A 21484-nucleotide genomic window follows, 5' to 3' on the forward strand; every position below is an offset into this window, starting at 1 on the left:
CCACAATTCTCCACTCCTAGGATTTCATCTGTGGGACTGATCTTCCCCTTCCTTCATTCATTTCATTCAACTCCCTTCCTTGCTCTTTCCCTACCACTTCAGTATTAACAGCAGAAAACCCTTCATTTCAAGCTGTGCCACTCGCTTCACTGCCTTCTTGACTTTTGATCTCTTCAGTACCTGAAAACAGTATTTTTCTTCTCCTCAGTCTCTTAATTTCTCTCCTCCTAGGTTAAACAGCCATACATATATATTCATTTATTCACATTATAAGATCCTTACATCACGGTCAGCCGCTTATACACTGACCATTTCTGTCAGTCTGCAAGAAATCCTTCAGTTATTTAATCATTATTTAATTATATTTGCAGTAAAGCTTCTGTTTAAACTAAAGCTGTACAGTGTCATATTGAACTGCTCTTCAGATGATTCACATATTTAAAATCACAGTAATAGATCACTATTTTTTGCCTTTTTTCTTTTTCTTTTGACAGGCTTAAGAAACTATCCTAAGACAAGGCAATATATCTAATTTTCTTTCATTAAATTCATTATCAAGTAAGATAAGATCTTTTAAAATCATTGAGCCCAACCATTAACCCAGCACTTCCAAGTCCAACACTAAACCATGTCCCTGAGGGCCACATCTACACAACTTCTAAATACCTCCAGGGGTGGTGACTCCAACGCTCCCTGCACAGCCTGTTCCAGTGCCTGGCAGTCTTTTTGGTGAAGAAATGCCCACCTTCCTTGGGTGAGAACCCCTGAATGCTACATGATCTTATATCAGTAAAACAGTAGGTCCTGAAGCAGTTTCTAAAATGTATAAAACTTACTTTTTACACTGATTTTTTTTAGACTGTCTTGAAAGTACGCACTGCTAACAAAAGTAATCTCCCAATTTTAGACAACCTTATTGCAGAAGCACAGTCAGGTCAAGAGGATTCATCTTCTTCTGTCCTTCAAACATATAATAACCACAAAGCACCCACATTTCCACACTTCCATTCACATACATTGTCCTGTCAGCATACACAGCCTTCTCAGCTCTCAAATTGCATATATTACAGGGCCCATCCATTATCTAAAGACCTAGTTCATGGATCCACTTCATTTCACCAGCTCCCAACTCAACTCATATCTCAGAAGAAGACAGAAAGTGTAATACCTTCTTGCCTAACACCTAATGACTTGCTTCCTGTCACACAGAACCTTGCCAGAGGGGCTTGATGGAGAACTGCAGCCATGCTGTTATTTCCCTAAACGCTCATTGCAAAAACATAACTTTCCCTGAACATATACCCATGCACAGCCACAAAAATGGACTTATAACTCAGCCCCTCTGGCACATGCATATTGTTTTAAGATGACTAACGAATGACTCCTATTCATCTGTTTGTGATTGATAGTCCCATATTATCTATCAAGATGGAATTTTTGCTGCCTCCTTACAGACAAATGGAAGATAAAAGGTAAAGAATCTCAGCCCTGTTGAATTTGATGGGAAAACACCCAGTGTTTTAAGTGGCACCACAATTTCTGGGTAAAGCTGTACCCTTCAGTGTCAATGACAGAACCAAAAGCATGGAGAGAGGGACATAGGAGCTGATGCCATAAATCATTACAAGTCCAGTGGTCCCTTTTGCTTTAATGCTTTGTAATGGTGCAGCAGATGTATTAAGTGCAGGCAGGTGGCATGATGTATAGCTAAGGTGGTCTGACATCTGCTTTTAAAAAGCAAGATGCTGTAAAAACATCTTGGTAAGTTTTTAACCATTTAGGATCAAATATTATAAGAATTCCATGAAAAACAGGTGGAGAACAGGAAAGAAACTGGGAGAAAATTCTACGTTCTCTGTCTTCAAAGACGCACTGCAGTGAGATACCCTGTAGACATCATCCTCTGGGTCTGCTCACTGGTGAGGTCAGGGTAAGTCACTTTGGAGTGGAGACATGCCCTTCACCATGCCAGCAGAAACACGTCAGAACCTGGCCAAAGCTGGGCATGGTCACGCTTGGGCTGACTGAGCAAGCAGAAAGCAAAATGTGGTTGGGAAAGATAAGCTCTGTGTGCACCAGGGGAGGAGGTAGGTGGTCCAGAGAGGGAGGATGTTCAGTGCCTTGCCCTTCACACTGGTGGCACAGCCCAGGACTGCATTGTGTGTCAGGCCTGGATAAGCCCCTGCACCTCCATCTGGGGGCATAACAGGGCTATAATCTCAGAGGCCTCCTAGGAGGTGAAAAACTACCCCAAACCCAGGAGTGTGTGTCTGCAATTCCACACTGAGGGGAAGAGTGATAACTTTAAAGGTAAATGTAATTTTTGGCATCACTTGACATGGAGCATATGATCATGACACATTATTTTAATATACTGCTTTTCTATGACCTGCTGGAATGACAAAGAGGTTTACCCTTTACTGAGAGATTTTATCATACTGTCCCATCCAAACCAACACAGCATTTGCAAGAGGAATGTGCAACCCACATAGAAATATGGTGGGAGGAAGTTGGTTTCTTGTAGCTCTAGAGGAAGGGAGGGAAGAAAAGCAAAGTCAAGATGTGGGCATTCACTGCTTGTAACACAGCAGCCAACTCAGCAATTAAAGTAATTTTTGCTTGTATTGTAGTGTGTTTTTTTCCAAAGCTGCAATCCAAATTCAGAAATCCTCACTGCCTGCAAAAATGGGTACAGCAATTCAAATTCCTGAACCCTGGCTTGTCCAAATGGGAAGTGCTTTTGTGTGAAAAGGCCTGACCTTGTTCAGCACTGCTAGGAGAGTCAGCTTTCCCTCACCTGCATTTCTGACAGCAGACCCTGAAACATCCTTTCCAAAACACAGCTTCAGCCATGCTGTGCTTCACTTCTGTCACCCCCTACTGTCATTTTAATATGAAGAATAAGAAAGGAAACATCCTCAAACTTCTCTCATTTCCTGGCATGGCCCAAAGGAGGCCATGTTGCACTTTTTCCATGGCTCTGTCTCACAAGCCACTCCACAGACAACAGCAGATTAATTATAATCACGGGTTTAGCAAATCCCCATGACAAGACATCCTTATTGTGGCTGAGACAGCGTGCACTGAAATGATAGGGAGGAAATCTGCTCCTTTCCCACATCCAGGTCTCTTGGTGGGCTTGGTCAATGGAAAACCAGCACTGCTGCTCTCACTGAGCCAAGCAGGGGCTGCCGAGGGCCTGAATGTGACTTTGCAGGCTGCAATGTCATCTGTGGCGAGGGCTGGAGTGACTGAGATGAGAGGGAAGGAGTGGGGGTGACTTTGCTTGATTTAGGGTTCATTCAACTGACCAACACTTGGGATGCTTTGATAAAGGGAGACCATGATAATCAGAGCAGAGACAGAAATCAGGCCCAAGGAAAAATGAAAAGAGATAATTTAATCAATGACAACTATCAAGACTCCTCAATAGCATTCTTTTGCTGTTCATCTTTATTGAGAGATGGAATGAAACAGCATCTCTTTCCTGGGCTCTCTCCTTTCTGTGTTCACAAAAATAGTTCTGCTAGTTAAAAATTTACTGACTTAAATAATGGGATGAATATCTTCAGAAACCAGAAACAGATCTGCTGAAAAGGGTGAGATCTGATTCCAAGCAAGTCCTGTGGGCAGTGCCCACCTTAAGGTCTGGGTGAAGGAGGGGAGCAGTGTTTACATGTTGCATTCACTGCTACGATTTATCATTCATTCTTTGCTGTCTGCATTTCCCTGATTTGCTGAGAGCACCAACACCAGTTCCCAACCTTTTGAAAAATGTGTTGTTTTTTTTCTTTCCTCAAAATACCCCCTAATGACCTATCCCTATTTGTCTTGCCTGTTAAGGCAACTTTTACTGGAAAATGCCTGATTCAAAATGTTACTGAAGAAGTATTCAAATTCAGCATTTAAAACTGACAAAAGTATTTTTGGTTGCCACATTCAATTAGGAAAAACATTTCCTAAATATATTTCCCAATTAAGTGTTTGGGGAAGGCTAAGACTGTATTGATATTTTTAGAATAGAATATTCTCATAAACTGCATTTCAAAGTGAATTCTATTTTTTAATGAAAACATTGACATAGATATAAAATCTATGGTTTTATTGAATGCCACAGGTGACAAGGAATTAGTTGGTTTTGGAATTTTACTTGGTGAAATATATTTGTTGCACTTTTGTTCCTTACTGTTTTTTAAGTTCCATGTGAAAAAAATTACATCTGGAGTCTACTTGAAAAGAGAAATTTCCATTCTCTCCCATCTTTGTTCAGCCAGGAATTCAAAACTGTTTCCATTTATTGGTTGTTTTACTCTGAACTTGGCAGGTCCCAGCCCCAGGCCAAGACCACCAAAGGGGAGATCTTCCAGCCAGGTCAAGGCTGAGGTGCTACACCAGGAAAACACATACAAGAAACTTACTTTGCTGTTACTTCAGTTTGGATTTAAAAGGAAAAAAAAAAAAGTACTATTGTGGTCTGTGAAGACTTTCATCAATACTAAATTCAAAGGGAGCTTATTAGTTCATTGTATAACCTGGAAAAATGTCCAAAGAAGCTTAATTCCTCTCTTCACTCCCCTGAGCAAAGCGAGAAGCTGGCAACTTTCCTCTCTGGTTTTGAAACAATGCTTTCCACTGAAGCTTTTAAATGAAATCTAATCCTGCCCATTTTCCTACTTTCTAAGCTGTTATAAAAGCTTATTTTAACACATACAGTCCATTTGAAGTGTCCTTTAAAAGGCAAATGGTCCTTTAGCACCGCATGAAGGAAAAGCTCCAGCAAACAGCACGTGGTTTTTGGTTTTTTGTTATTGGCTTTTATTTTTTTTTTTTAAGTTTTGGGTTTGTTTGGGTTTTTTTTACCTTTCCACATGGTCAACGTTGCCTGCCACACCGACCCCTCCAATGGTATAAATTTTCCCATCGTACACCAGACTGTTATGTCGACACCTTGGGACTGTCATGCGGGACACGAGGTTCCAGTTATCGAGCAAGGACATGTAACACCAGACATCAGCCAGCGTGACACCCGACTCCATGCCGCCTGGCACCCACGGGCGGGCGGGGGAGAGAAAAGGGGAGAGTTACGTGAGATCCTGCAACGGCAGCAGCTCTGCACACAGCAATCAAAGCCAGTTACAAAGTAAAAACTCTTCAAATGACATTTGACTAATTAAAATAAATCACCCTCAATACTGAGCATCTGTTCCGATGATGCATATCTGTGTCATTTATTCATGCGCCCCAAAGGCTGGGTTTTTTTTTAATAAGATGACATGAAGAAATCAAGATGTCAGACTACAAGGGACACATACATAAGGGGATAGACCCTTCTCAGTGTTCATAAATAACTTCCAGTCTATTAAATTACTGTGACACTTGCAAGAAGGTGTCAGGAGGCTGAGTCTATCTTGGCTTGCGAGACACAGGCCAGCCTGAAACCTAAAATGCTTAGTACAGTGATGGATTGAAGCAGCACATATATGGGCACAATAAAGTCAGTGCTTGCACTGTAGGCTTAATTTCTAATTTTCAGGGACAAATTTCTTATTCATTTTCATTTGCAGATAAAAGACAGAACCAGCTGTACCACTCCTGTAAAACAGTTCAAGATGATCATGGGAAATACTTATACTGGTCACTTTTTAACTGCTGCTTGAAGCTTCCAAGTTAGCCACTTAGTGGCTGTCTTACTATCCTGTTTTGAAGCACAAAGAGGTGAAATGATTTATTCAGGACCACACTAGGAGTCAGTGGTCAAGCCAGGAAAATGAACTAGACACAGTTCCATGGTTTAATGAGAAAACCAGACTTCCTCCTTAGTATTTTGCTCTCCAAACCTATGCTATGCAGTGCAAGGTCCAGTACTTGGAGCTTGCAGCAGGCTGTTCTCACTTCCATTGGTTCCCTTTCCCTTTTTCCTGAGTATTCTACATTTGAGCAAAACAAAATATCAACTGACTCTTAGCTATATTTCCAGCTCTCCTTATTGCAGCTACCAAATACCATCCGGTCACTCATCCAGATTCTAGGGAAAGAGCTGAAATGAGCTTTGAAATTAGGATTCTAATTTTTACAACGGCCAGGTATGGCACAGACTAAAATGGCTGTACATATTGGAAAGCACCTCAGCTAAGAATAACTAGAAGCCAGCATCTGTCTCCCCAGAAGACTTTTGCTCCAGCTGCTCTCAAGCATGGGCAAACAAGCATGGGGAAAAAAACATCAAAAAATAATTTCCAATCAATTCTTAGGGTCTCTATGCAGTATTAATGGAACTTAACACCACAGGCAGCAATTTACTGCAGAAAATGCACTGAGAGAACTCGGCAAGGGAAATGCAACAGCTGTAACCCCTTTAGTGGTACAGATGCCAGGTGCATCTGTGCTCCCAGCGACATCCTCGGATCATACACATCCGCACCTCCCTGCCCAGCCTCCTCTTTTAATCATCCAGCCCCCACTCAGCTGCCATCAGAGCATCCTTGCATTGTCTGGTGGGAATTGCTCTTCCCCCTCTAGCTGAGCAGAGGTACCAACAGACTGCAAAAATCCAGATACTGTGATGCTCAGGGTATGGTGTCGTCAGATACTTTGGGAGTTAAAGCCCTTTAAGGAGCGTGGTCTCAGTTTCACCAAAACTAAGAAGATTATAGGGCTAGTGACTACTGTCAGAAGAGAGGTTTCAACAAGTACAAAACATGAATGCTCCTGTAAGCAAATACTTTAAGTGTAGGTCACATATTCAGCAGTTCCGTCTGTCTGTCTCAAATTCCATAACCTACCATTTAGATTCAACTACAGAGAGTATTTTAAATTGTGTTTCTATGGCAGTGAAACCTCTTTGCATGCTTGATGGTTGTCAGACCTATTTTCTTCATGTTGCAACTGCAAAATTTTGTTGTCTGCTCTGAGAGTACATTAACACCACAGAGACATGGAGAATGATAAAAGCAGGGAAATCCCTCTCTTCCAACATCCTTCCCACTTCTTTTTTTTTTTTTTTTTTTCCCTTTTCTCCTCCTCAGGAGCAGCTGGGTAGAACTCCAGCAAGTCCCGCTTTGCCTGGGCTGCCTGTATTGTAACTTTTCTCCCAGCCCAGTAAATGTGGGGGGTGAATGGATTGAGAACAGTCCTTTAGAGGAGGACTGGTGGATATTGGTGGACAAAAAATAGGAAATGACCCAGCAATGGGCACTTACAGCCCAGAAAATCAGCTGTATCCTGGGTTGCATCAAAAGCAGCATGACCAGCTGGTCAAGGAGGTGATTCTCCCCATCTGCCCTGCTCTCATGGGACCCCACCTTGAGTACAGTGTTCAGCTCTGGGGTTCCCAGCACAAGAAGGATAGGGACCTGTTGAACTCAGTCCAGGGAAGGGGTGTGAAAATGGTCAGAGGGCTGGAGCACCTCTCCTACGCAGATGTGCTGAGAGATTTGGGGTTGTTCATCCTGGAGAAGAGAAAGGTCTGGGTAGACCTTATTGTGACATTTCAATACTTAAAGGGGACTTATAAGAAAGATGGAAAGAGGCTTTTTATCAAGGCCTGTAGTGACAGGATCAGATGTAGGAGTTTTAAACTGAAAGAAGGTAGATTTAGATTGGATATAAGAGAAATTTCTTACATTGAGGGTGGTGAGGCCCTGGCACAGGTTGCTCAGAGAAGCTGTGGCTACCCCATCCCTGGAAATGTCCAAGCCCAGGTTGGACAGAGCTGGAAGCAATCTGGGATAGTGGAAGGTGCCCTTGCCCATGGCAGGGCAGATCAAGTGGCCTTAAATGGTCTTTTCGAATCCAAACCCTTCTGTGGATCTGTTTCTATGGAATCTGCTGCTTACCTGAGAGATAGATGTTGTCTCCAGCGCTGACCACACTGAAAAACTCTCGATCATAGAAGGGCAGGCTGGCCAATGGGTACCACTTGTTGTTTTGAGGATTTAAGCAAGTGACTGCTGTTAAAGCACGTTGGTTCATGCCAATCATCTGGCGACCCCCAACTAAGACTATTACCTCGGCTACTCCTAGGATTCAAGTAAGAAAAACAGTATTATAAAAAAGTGGCATCTCTCAACCAGGCAGGAACCCATCCAAAAGTATTCATTCCAAAAGTCAAGGAAATTTTAATGTATCGTATATAAATCTGTTTTAGAGTCTGCAATCAAACCACGAAGGGTGAGAAAAAACAGGAATGTGTGTGTAGGGGGAGCAGTGGGTGAGGAATGACACTATGAACACTCTTGGGAGAACTAGGGAGGGAGAATGCCATCTGGGCAAAACTTGGGGGGAAAGAAATAGAAAGGCAGTTTCATGTAAAGATATCCATTCATTTCAATAGTCTTTGAGTGAGTCTTGAAGGTAGCAAATTTCTCTTGCACTGAAGGAAATGGGCATTTTGTCTAGGATTGTGATAGCTTTGGAGCTTAGTCATTATCCAAGAAAAGCATGTTTGGACTTTAACCTTAAAAGAAAGTCTTCTCACAGTCAAAAGCTAATGTTTGGAGGAAGTGAAGGTTATGGATCTTCATCCTGATATTCTTTCTGCATGTACTCTATTAATATATAATTTTCTGGTGGGTTATTTTTCGTTTTTTTATCTTTTCCCAGAAAAAGCAGATTTTCCAGACCCAGATAACATGTGCTCAAGTCATGGATCATGGTCTTGGTCTACCAGGTGCTAGGAAACATGATGGAGATCACCCCTGCCTTAATATAGTTATTAACTGGGCTTTATCTGTGCTTGAACAGCTCCCCCAAACCTGTAACATGCAAGGTGTCCTGCAAGCCAAACTGCCTCTTCATGCAAAACTTTCAAGTCCCCATCTCCGAGGTTTTATTCCCACTTCACAGCCACAGCTGAGTCATATCTGATCTCTGTGTTATTCCAAACTCCTCTCCAGACTCATTCCCACAGAGATGGGTCACAGTGTAACCCTGGAATGTTTCCTGACTCCATCCAGGAGTCAGGTGCTGGGGATGGTTTGGACTTGGCATTTAGCTGAAGTGTTAAAAACCCTTTTGCAGCAATTGGAAGCCCCTGTGCAATGTGCTGCCAGGAGAGGTAGGCTCAGAAGAAGGACCAGGAGGCCACAAGCTGGAAGGAATCACCATTTCAGGAGCTGTCTCCTGACTGGAGCCATTGCTGTGATGTGCTACAGTTCCCAGCCCATAGACAAGTGTGCACAGGTGCAGGACAGGAGCGAGACTGCCAGCGAGAGGGATTAGGAGCAGCAGCGGAGAGAAACACGTCTGCAGAGTAATGGATTATCGTCATTCTTCATTAGCATTTTCAAAAAATATATTTGTGTCATTCAAGCAAGGTTACTCTCTTAAAAGTTATTAAGATAAAGTGCTGCACGGTTTTAAACAAATATTTCTCAGTAACAAGAGATCATTATTTTTGCGCCATACCAGAAAATCTAATCACCTGTGCAAGACATAACTTGATTATAATCAATGACCTCGAGAGGGCATGTGACATGCAGCAGCGAGTCCACAAAGGGTGTTTAGAGATCCTTTGTGCCTCCATGAATGCTGTTGATATGCAAAATAACATGATTCTATATAATTAGACTCTGACCTAAAAAACTATAATCACCCTCCTTTACCCTGAGAGAATCACTTTTCCCTCATCAACAAGCTTCTGGAAATGGATCACATTACACCTACAATTTTATATACATAAAATAAGCACTTTTCAAAAATCCCTTCAAACATCACACCATTAGTCGTCCTCAATGAAAGACTTTTTAGGGTAGATTGTTATTGAAAGTCCTCTACACTTCATCCTTCTGAAAGGTGCCTTGATGAGGCAGTCTCCTGAAGCTGCAAATGCCGTGGTTTGATATGCCATCTCCGTGCCACATTAGCATCAGTGGCAGTGACAGAAAGTTTTGTCTGGTTTTCTGTTGTACTTATGGGAGGCAGAAGTATAAGCAGCATGATAAAACAATTCACCTGCTTCATCAGACTCCTTCTTGAATGCAGTTTTCCTATTTGGTATCTGCACTCTCTGTTCAGGGAATATTTAGGATATTTCTACATCACCATGATATGGGCTCAGCTGGCAAGATGGGCACTTAGAGCTTTTCTGTGCATTTTTCCAGAGAGGGAAAATAGGTGTGAAACTTTTTAAGAAGACTCAGTTCTTCACAGCTGCTGGATTTTTAAAAGGGAATATGTTATGTGTGATCCATTTGTTCTGGAGGCAATAAACAGCCTGATCTGGTACTCATCAGTATATAAATACTATATTTACACCAGCCTCGCCATATAAAAATATTATACTTACAAATGGCTGTGAAAGTGAAGGTGTTTGATGAATATTAGACAGATCCTCCTCACAAGAGGCTCCAAGGCAAAAAAAATCCAATTATTCACCTATTTCTGCAACTAGAGAAACTGAGGCAAAGAGGGCAAGGGGCTCACTTTCAGGACAACAGGGGAACATTACAGTCTCTGACAAATTGTCAAATTTAGGCTCCTTTTAAATCCGATTTCAGGAGCATATATCTGAACACCCATGTCCACCCACTGGGAGAGGCTCCTAAATTCTGAAGGAAAGTAACAATGGAAAATTGAGATTGAAATATCACCAGGTTCTGGGAAGGAGCCAAGAGAAGGAGCCAAGGTCTGTGCCCTGGCCCAAGGCACGTCCAGGCAATGTGGAACCAGGGGGCTGGTGCTGTTGAAGGATGTTTTGCTTTACCTGCAGAGAGCCGGGGCCGGGTCCTCGGTGTCTGCATCTCCTGGCGGGCGTGTGGCAGCATGTGATAACGTTTGGCTTCATTCACCAGATCCCGGCAAGCCTCTGAAGACTTTATCAACTCCTCATTGTCAACAACATTCAGCAGATAGCTGGGATGGATGAAGGGGAGCCGCACCACTGCCAGCAGCTCTGCAGCATACTGTGAGGGAGGAGAAATAATAACACATGCAGCCTTCATGTCAGAGTTCAGCCACTTGGCATCTCCACCTCCTTGCCTGTAAACCATCCCCTGTCACCCTGCCTGCAAAGACACTTGTCATGGATGCTGCACACAAGCCCTGCCTAGTGAATGGGTGGGACAGAGACAATGCAGAGCTCCCTGGCCCAGGCTGGGTTTGGTCCCAGAGACTAAAAATAATCTTCAAAAGGTGGCAACTCCTGTTATACAGCACTGTATAGAGGAATTTTTGAAAATAAAAGCTCATTTTGAACTCAGGCTGAATGGAACACCTTGTGCAGTGAAGACATGGAGTGAGAATTTGAATTATCTGAATTAACCTTGAAATGTGAGTGTAGTTTTTGCACTGTAATAAAACACCCAAACTAGTCTTTTCTGATGCTATAAATGTGAAACAGAAGTCAGTAAATAGTGTAGATTTCAACAATTGTGGTAAAGCCTGAATGATGCCAACCAATTGCTAAAAATCTTTCAATTTGTAGAGTTTATTTATTGGTGAAACAAACAATGCAGCTCTAGCTTTTAGGGAAGTCTGACTCCAGAGGGTGCTATAGAAATACTGACAGTAAGTTTCATCTTCTAAACAAACACATTAAACCTCAGAGGGTAAAGGACACCTGAGCAAATGAAGATGTCTGTCACCAAAGACGGCTTAAAGGAGAACAAAACCCCAAGAGAGAAAACTGCAATCGAAAAAGCAGGAGTCCATCCCCAGATTATTCTTTTTATATATAGTTGGGCATATCACTGCATGAGAATACAGTGAAAAGCAGAGCAATGGGAAAAGACAGAACTCCAGAAGCAAGGCACACAAACAAGATGCAAACTAAGGGTGAGCAGCAAGAAAAGATAATCATCTGTTGCAATAAATATTCATACAGCAGCAGCATCCAAAGATCCCAACTGGGATTGAGGCCAGGATGCAAATAAATATTCCTGAGGTCCGTGCTGGCCCCAAGAAACTCTGGGCGTCAGCAGCATCTGCTGGCCTGCAGATGCCTCTGGTTTTCCAGAAGCCACTTGGCTCTTTCTTTCTTTTTCAGCAGTGTGACTGTCCCTGCAGCGTGTGAGAGCCAAGTCACAACAGGAAAAGGAGCAGGAGCAGGGGCAGGAGCAGGAATGGGAATGGAGAAGGGGCAGAGTGAGAAGGGAGGGCAGGGATATGGCCTGAACTGGGTAATGGGCTGGCTAAGCAGGTGGAGGATGCAGTGACACCTGCAAACGCTTCCAGGGATTCCCCTTTCCCCACCCAAACTGAAGAAGCAGGCTTAATTTAGAAGGAAAACAAAGGGTATCTCCTCCAAATTCACACTGCTCTCCCACTGCAGAGCCACATCAGTATGGTGCAAGCTCTGCCAAAGCAAAAATGCAACAACCTGTGGGGTGCCAAGCCCCACATGTGCCTGCACATCCGTGGCCCCAAGGAGATGAAGGGTCTCAGGCTGACTGCCAGTCCCCAGCTTATCAGCTCTCCTCAACACTAGAGCTGACAATTTTAGGTACAGCCTAAAGACTTGAGGCCTGGACTCTGCAATTGTTTGGGAATAAAAAAATTGTTTGGTGATGCAAAAGGGATGGAAAAGTGACAGTGCTTCTCTTCTGGGGAAAAAAGAACCACCCCGCGAGCAGTGCATTCCTGAATCCTTGCTATCACCTCCAGTGTGGCACAGAGCCGAGTAGAGCTTGGGATCATTTCATCAACCTCAAAACAAAAAAGAAGACACTCTCTTGCTGAAATCCATTTCTGAGGTGCTTTCTAGGAGTTCCAACGGCTGCTCCTTCCCCGGAGCCACAAATGTCAGGCACTTGGCTGCAGATATCTTAATGTCATTACCTTGTAAGAGAGGAAGCAGTGGACATATGGCAGTGGGTGGCAAAGCTCTGACTTCAGGAAGTGCTTTTTTTAAGAAGGTTGGAGGCGTTTAACCTTACACGGGAGCCAAGACGAAACGTGGCATCGGGACAGGGGAATAATGAGGAGGGTACACTGCGGATGAGCGAGACAATCCCACGGGGGAGGTTAATTCCCACTACAGGCTGCTCAGGAAGCAGTACAAGTTGCTAAAGGGCAGTTTAAATAAAGTTATAAAACATATGGAGTGTACACAGGAGCCAGCACCTTCCCTTGGTGTGGTGGGACACGCTGGAGCCACCCAACAGTCCCGAGGCTGGCCTGCACTGGAAGCAGCCACAACACAAAGTGATGCCAAACACCAGCACAGACAGGTGTGCCACTACATGGGGACAAGGTGTTCCACTTATCACCATGTCCAAAAGCTGCCCCAATTAGCGCTGGGAGAACAGCTCCTCCTTGTCAGGGATGGGATGATTCCCATGGGCCCAGTGGAGTTACTGCCTCCATTTCCCACCTTTCCCTGAATAAATGGGGCAGCATTGCTCCCTGAGCACAGTGAGCTCTCCCTCTCGCTCGCCCACCTCGCTTTAATTAGATAAGTGAGAAAATGTGATTCTGTTTCTCTCCTGGATTCTCCCCCCTCCTTTCTCTCCTCTTTTGTCTGAGCTCATGGCTTATTTTGAAGGGGAATAATAATTAGAACATGTTGCTCCCTTTCATCAGCTTGAAAGTTGATGTCACATATCAAAACCAATGTCACTTTTCACTCTTATTCTTCCCTTTGCTCAAACAGCTATAGAAAGCTGGCTCTGTGTGTGTGTCTCTGTGTGCACGACCACACACAGCCACGACTCGGGCTTGGTGCTGAGAGCTTTAAGGGTACATAGAATTGTAGTGTTTTTCACCAAGGGATTTAAGGAGTACAAACCATGGCAGTATCTCCACAAGACAGGAGAAGCTTTTATAAAGCAACCTCTTTTCACACCAGCTCTTACAAGCACTATAGTCAAGGGTGAATTTCATTTAGCCTCACTGATTTAAGAATATTCAAGTGATTTAGGCAATCAGCAGCCTTTTTCTTTTGGATTCTCCCTTATGAAGACTTCCCAGCTCTGTTAGCTATGATTGTACTAAATATCCTGTTACTATTATCCTTTTCATTTAAGACTGGAATAAGCACCATAAAGCATTTCAACCTCCTTACCATCTGTTATTTGCTCTCCATTCTCTCTTGTCTTTCCGTTGTGCCTTATACAGCTATGAAACATCTACTGCACCTACTGATGTCACCAGTTATCAAAGCAGCAGAATACAGGCACAGGGCACACTGCCAAACTCATCCTCCTCAGGACCCTGGAGTTCTGGTTTGTGCCTGTAACCCTGGGGATGTTTTCTTCTCCCAACTTGCCTGCAGGTGCTGGTTGGACAACTATAAATATTTCTTAGGTCTTTTTTGGGAATCACTCATGGCTACTCTACAGCCTGCATCACATGACAGGGTGAAGGAGAGAATATTAATACCCCTTCTGGGCCTAAAATTAGGAGTTACCAACTCATAAACATGTAGGACCACACCTCAGACTCCTTGAGAATGGACACCATTATGCAAAAATCTAAATATTTATTGTTTAAAATGCTAGGAAAGTTTCTGAGCACCATGAGGAGTTTTTTTTTTTGGGTGATGTGAACCTCAGTGTAGCTCCTTTTGGGTGAAGGGAGCTGCTCAGATTTTGCACCAGCAGAAGATCTCATCCATAAAGTCCCTGCTGAGTGATGCTGCCAGATGCCCTGTGAATAGCCAGGGTAATTCTGCAGAAGCCAGGGCACTGCTGCCACATGAGCAAAGTCTTTGTGGACAGTCACTGGGGACACAGGAGAGAAGAGGCTTGTAAGAGATGCTATCTGTCCTGCTTCAAGGAACATATTTTAGTGATTTTTCACTGATTTCAGTGGTTGGACAGAAAGCAGGATCTTCTACCAATCTAGTCTGCAATCACAAGTGTGTTTCATATAAAACAGGGAGAGAAAAATCTTAAGAGATCTTATCTTTCCCTAATTAACTAAACATTTCCGGAGAGAGATTCAGCTCTAGATTCAGACACCTAAATGGGTTCATACAAGCCAAGTATTTACTTGTCAGCCAGACATGTGTAAACTCATGTTGTAATTAAGAGAGATTTAGTCAACACACTTAACAGTCCCCAGAGCAATATGAGCTGAGGATGCATTGAGCACCAGGGGAAGCAGAGAATATCAATGTCCCCTTCTGGGCCAGAACTGTGAGCCATCAGCTCCTCAGAAATGGAGTGTGTTCCTCAGACCATGGCAGACTAAGATGTCTACAGCCATATGTCAATCCAAGTTGGAGGGCAATTAATTCTACCCTCTGGCAGGATTTTTTATGTCCATATCTCCTGGGTGTTCTCAGAAGGTTATGATCCTGCTGTGAGGAAACCTAAGGGTTACCACTGGGTCAGTGTTGACTCTGAGGAATATGTGATCAACACAACCAGCTATACCTCGATGCTGACCCTTTCAAGCCTTTCCCTAATAATCTATTCACACACAAGTTACTCCCATCTCATTAGGCAGGCCAGTGCTTTAGCAAATGAGACTACAAAAGCCTTTTTTTTTTTTTCATTCCTGACTGTTAGTTTGGGTGAGAACATTTACTTTGCTAAACTTTCACAACATTTCTTCTCCTACTGATTAGATCAGTATTATGAATGCTTGCTTGCAAGTGGGCTTTGTTCTGGCATCTTCACAGTCTCAGTTACAAAACCCACTTCACTATCACATTAAAAATAATCTTTTTATTCTCAAATCTCCAATCCAGTAAAATCCTCACAAGTATTTTCCAAAAGGACTCTCATTGTACTCCTGCACAGACTTGGGCCACAACAGTATACAGTTAGCTTTTAAAGGAAGTATGTCTACTGCAACAGAGTCATAGATCCTGCTCCTTAAATGCTCCACTGGAAAGCTCTCAAGATTTTTAACATTTTTGAAGTAATGCCCAAAGAGGTCAAAATAATGTTTCCCTTATGCCTCATAATTCATCTGTCTCTCTAGTTTACTGTTCTCCCTACAAAGGCCCCCTTGTACTTTTTGCCTAAAGAAACAGGCTTCAGCTAGAAATACAAATACAAAGGTAATCTAGATTACCCACATTAGGGCACGGTTTTGCTCCAATAAACTGCTGTTTCAGCCCTTTGTGCATAATTGCAATAGTTTTCAAAACATTATGAAGTAGGAATATATTTAATTCACAATGAATGAGATTTATGTTGTGTCACAGGAATCCTGGGTTCAGACTCGCCTCACGTCGTGCGCTGTCCCAGTGTGGGAGCAAGAACCTCCTTGGATGGAAGAAGCAATCAGGGGCAGATATGAAGTAGAACCAAGTCCCCACTGCAATAGACTCCTTCAAATGAGAACAGGGCATTCTAATTAAAAAACACCTGGCTGTGGCCAGGTAACAAATTGCCCAGTGACTGGTGCCAAAGGTGATGGCTGGGGATGTGGCACAGTGGCCATGCAAGTGGGCATGCTGAAAAGGTGATATGAGTGGTCCCTCCCTACCCCCATCTCCAGCCCAAACCAGGATTACCCCACAGCTTATCCCACCTGATATTCAAAATACTGCCATCTCTGAGTTTCCAGATGCAAGCCCAACTGGGAACTGGCTGGTTTGGGGAAGACAAAGCTATTGGTGTATTGCTTTGCCATCCTCAGAAATAAGCCTTTTTTTAGCTAGATTTTCCTAATGCTACTTGGTAATGAGGGGACTTGCTTTGGTGTATCTAACCCCTGGGTATTACAAAGACACTCTGTGATTCCAGTAAACTCCTGCACATTCTTACACCCAAGGTCATATCCAAGACTAACTAAGCTTTCTGCTGCGCTTGGAGTACTTACTAATCACCCACACTGACTTCTTGGAATTGCAATACTGCCTTCAGATAAAACCCAAAGGCTTGGTAACATGTCAGCCAACAGCCTCCTAATATCATGAGATAAACATGCGGCAGAAAATCTGGTTTGCAGGCACTGGGTTCAGCTGGTGGCTCGGTGGCAGGATGCCATGTGCATAAATCTCATGCCCAGCAAGAAGGAAAGAGCAGCCCCTCTGTCTTCCTGCAATCAGGTTTCAACGTGACATCTTTATGGCAGCACAGCTGACTAAACACTGTAATGTCACCAGCGAGCGGCTGTCCTGTTCTCCGAGCTGTTTGCAAAGCAGCTCTCGAGTCGGTATTTCCAGCAGTAATATGATGAGAGGCTTTTAAATGCACAGGAAGATAAATCATTGATCCATCATACTTGGAATCTGCCTGATACTACGGATTAAAAAAAGCCTCACTCTTACCATGCATTCTCTAGCTTGCTGACTAAACTCTATGAAATAACCCCCCAAAGTTCCCCCAAAGGGTACCAGGGGTAAGTGGTGTTTCTTTTGCTTATGGGCAGGCACCTATTCAAACACAGCAAACAATACACCTCAAAAGCACACTTCCAACAACAAAACAGCTGCAGCTTCGCAGGTGCTTCATAGAAACAAGTAAACTCCTGATGCCTCCATCCCTACATCACACTGGCACGTGAATCCATGTGCCATAACTCTCTAAAATGCTTCTTGACTATAATGTAAAGTAATTTTGTTTCTGGAGGTTAGTCCTGAATACTGGGGCCACATGCAGCCCAAGGCAAGGGAGCATTTGTGACGAGCTGCTTGTGGGTCTTTCTAAGGCCATTTCAACAGCAACAGCAAAGAAAGATCTTGTAAAAAACAGGAAAATGTGTAGGAAAAACCACAGATGAAGAGACTGACCAGACTGAGAGACAACAGAGCTCCTTGAAGCAATTAAAACTTCAGACAAATAATTCTGTAGATTTTCTGTCAAGGGTATCCCCTTAAAAAAACTTAAAAGTTTAATAGAGAGGGAATTTAAGGAACTGCTAATGTCACCTGCATCTTCTTTTTTATTTAATGCGGTTTCTTCCTCCAATATATAGCTAAGGGCACGTTCCTGCACTGATTCCATTCGTGCTGCTGCCTTTTCTTCTCCCTCTGTAAGCTCGTATGGGAGCTGAGTGTCTGCAAAAGCTTCATTCAAATTGGAGCTCTTTGAGCAGCCCATCCCCAGGAAATCACAGGGGTTACTGCTCATCCCTTGCATTTTTCACTTTCAGAGAAATTGAAGCTTCTTGTACTTTCATTATGGCATCTTTCTGCATTTGTCTGCTCTTCCCACAAATGGATTTCAAAGCACCAGGGTAGTGTGGGCTTTTCAAAGAAGCCTAATTGAACTGTTACAGAGTGTTAGTGCCTAATTCACTTAGGCTCCCTTGGAAGCATCCTTTTTCACATTTATTCTAACACTTTTTCCTGAAACTTTATGCCCTTGAGTACATTCATTGATCAATTAATTTCTTATTATGATGAACTAAGTAAATTGTACATGCTGGTATTGGGTATCAGCTTCTATCATTACTTCCTTGTCATTGCAGAGCAGAGTTGGAATTGTCATAGTTACCTGTCAGATTCTCCATTTTCCTGAAGCGAACTGCTCTTCTGCATGGAAGCTCTTTAAAATGTGCCTGAGAAATAAGGGATCTTCCATGTGCTCTCTCACAGTCACCAACCCTTTCTCCTCTGTAGAGTCTTGCCTTCAAACTGCCACTCTCTGTCACTGCCAAAATATAGCTCATGGGCATTTGTAGCTTTTTTGACATAAATCCTCTTCTCCTTCTCTCCATCACTTTTCTTCACCCTCACTGACAGATACAGGGCTTACAGGTGAGCTTTGTGTTTGCTTAGTGTTAGACTAATTTGCTTTGTGTTAGACTAATTTGCCAAGTCTCAAATTCATCCCAGTGGTCCTTACTCTTGTTATTCCCATGAATCCTTCCAGGCAACCCCCCCTCCTTGGAGCTTCAAACACTTGTAGACATTTATCCCTCTTTAGCTGTCATTAGGCCAAGTCATGCATATTCACATCTTTTAATCTTTTTTTTTCTCACATCAGTTCTTTCAGTCTTTTAATCATTTGTGTTGCTCTTCTCTAAATTACCTCAAATTTGTCTACGCATCTCTGGTTCTCAGACACCATGAAGATGCTGTTTAGATAAATGTGCCTCTGAGGACTCAAGTTCATAAAAAGCTTGTTAATGTCTTTATGGTGGAGACATTTTGTATTGCTGGTGGACAACTATGATTTTAAAGGTTTGGAAAAAGGGCACATGATGATATCCTAGCGGAGTGCAACAAAAGGTGGCTGTCACTCAGCTGAGCCTCTTGTTCTTCATTCATCACTGCAGTATCTGCCTCTCTTCCAGCACTTTGGTGGGCAACTTGTTGAAATGTTTGCCCTCTCCTCATGTCTTGTCCCTCTTCAGGGTGTGAGAGAAGCTTCATGCAATGGGGACTCTTGTTTTCCCAGGCTTTCTGTCATTAATAAACATGGTAGTATGTGTTTTTATTTCAGAGAAATACTTGGACTTGGAAGAGAAAGTGGGAATGTTTCCAGTGAGCTTTGGTATGTCTATGGTTTGGACAGGCAGCAAATTGCTACACATCCAGCAACTTCCCATCTTTCCCATCCCATGTGGATGCTGGGCATGACTGCAGCTCTGAGCAGCTTTGGCAGTCGTCAGTACTGTGGACAGTGTGGCTCATTATCCACTGAATCCTCCCAACAGCCCCCATGGGAGGCATCACTTCCCTCCAGCTTATAGGGTAAGAAATGGGGGCAAAGAGGTGAAACAACCTGTCCAAGGCCATGCAGACAGCAGGGGGATGGGGTCAGGTGAAGACTGTGTGGGGCCTGGCAGAAATCTTTCCTCGTCCAGGCAGCTCAGACCGTGCTGGTCTCAGACAGCAAAGCCTCCATTATGCAATATTTTTTTTGCATGAATTCGCTGGAGTTCTAATAAGCTTATCAGGGGGATTACTGTTAGGATACACCCTACAATCTCATCCATCAGTCAGGAAGAGAAATAAATAGGAAAAAGGAGTAGATTCAGCTTTCCCAGATGTGTCAGTCAGATGCAGGCTCTGCACTCCGTGACAGTAATCAGAAGGACTCCTGCAACCAGTGCTCTGTGTCCACAGGAAATTACCTACTAGTCCTGACCTCACCTCACAGGCTGTTTTTTCTGGCCAGACCAGTTTTAAACTGCACTACCAGCAGCACTAAACCAGCTTCATAAACGTTACCATATGAGCTGGGGCACTGTTCCAACACACTAGGGGAATACAATTATTTACCAAATCCTGGTTTAACATGTCACTCTCTGAACTGCCTCTTTGTCTTATGCAGATGACCAGCAATCCTTAAAGCACTGCTGTTCTCTCTTTGTAACAGGGCTCAGGTGCTGTCCTTTGTAATGCCACAGAGCACTTTTATGAGCACTGTTCATATGAGCACAATGTGCACAATTAAACATTAGCCAGAGCGCATCTTTTCCACTTGCCTTCCAAGAAAATCCTGCTTCCTTCCCTGTCACTGCCCTCCAGCCTGGTAGGAAAGAATTAACAAGTGCAGAAACAGTCAGACATCTGAAGAAAAGCTTTTAGAATGGCAGAGGAGAGCAGGTAGACAGCAAACAACATCCTTCCAGGAGAACAGGAGGCTCCGTTGAAAATCTCCTTCCCAGAGGCTTTCAGCAGGGGATCGGGCAGGAGGGGAGGCAGTGATGGATAAGTTGTTGTAAGAGCACGGCATGAGGCTGCAGTGGGGGAACACAAGTGGTGAGATTTACCGTCCCCAGGCACTGCAGAGTGACACAAAGCCATTACAGCACAAGGAGTTCTGGAGGGCTGCAGCTGCCCTGGGGGCAGAGGGTGCTGGTTCAGAGAGAAGCTCCTCTGTGGGGATGTCTCTGCTGAGAGAGCCCCTGCCAGGACTGCCAGGGAAGATGGACATACAGGTGAGGTGAAGAGCACAGCCCTCTCCCTGTTTGTGCCAGACCTCCACGTTTGTGAGAATCACCAATGCAGCACTTGCAAAAAGCTGCCAAAGAGGCATTTTAGTTACCTGCCATTGGAGCTATTGAAAATAAAAACGTGACAATAGAGCCTGGACTGTCAAGGTAAAGGGAGATGGGGAGACTATGAAGAAAGGGGCTCTGTAAATCCATGCCCTGAAGGATTTAACTGCCAGCACTACTTCTGGGAGGGAGAAATAAAACCAGACAGGGTCACCTGAGGAGTGCAGTAGAGCTGGAGTTATGTCTTGGGACTGCTGCAATTCATGGCATCCATCAACTCTCCCAAGACTCCCCAACAGTCCTGGTGTCCTCCACCCCAAAGACTCTAAAGGCAGCTCAAAGAATCTATCTCCAAACTGTGAATAAAATAAAAATATCCATGCACAGCTCCTGCAGGAAGGTTCATCCTGTGTTCAATATTGCCACAGTTGCCCAGTTCTCCAAAGCTCTGAGCAGCCTGTGCATCTCACAGGAGCTTGGGCACTTCTTGGCATGATGGGTCATGCTGCACACCATGGACAGACTTTTATTCATCATCATCTTCATTAGAAAAAATATTATTTTCATCTGTCTTCCTTCCTATCCACTATGGAAGCTATTTGTTCCCAGGCTCTGAAAATGCAGAAGTCATTATTGTAAAGATGGTACTTTTCATGGTAAGTGTGAACTCTTGCTTTTAAAAAATAAGTACCTATTT

General features: G+C 43.6%; 1 protein-coding gene across 4 annotated transcripts in view; it reads right to left on the minus strand.

The window, feature by feature from the left end:
- The window catches only part of KLHL29 (kelch like family member 29), a 389363-nt gene that overhangs the window by 25853 nt on the left and 342026 nt on the right, over positions 1 to 21484 (minus strand). For all 4 annotated transcript variants that reach the window (XM_058835996.1, XM_058835997.1, XM_058835995.1 and 1 more), the window contains 3 exons: positions 10703 to 10901; positions 7836 to 8018; positions 4861 to 5041 (listed from right to left, as the gene is read on the minus strand). In XM_058835996.1, coding sequence (XP_058691979.1) covers positions 4861 to 5041; positions 7836 to 8018; positions 10703 to 10901 — 563 coding nt within the window. The remainder of the gene's footprint in view (positions 1 to 4860; positions 5042 to 7835; positions 8019 to 10702; positions 10902 to 21484) is intronic.

This window comes from Poecile atricapillus, chromosome 3, assembly GCF_030490865.1.
Source record: "Poecile atricapillus isolate bPoeAtr1 chromosome 3, bPoeAtr1.hap1, whole genome shotgun sequence".
NCBI classification, from domain to species: domain Eukaryota; kingdom Metazoa; phylum Chordata; class Aves; order Passeriformes; family Paridae; genus Poecile; species Poecile atricapillus.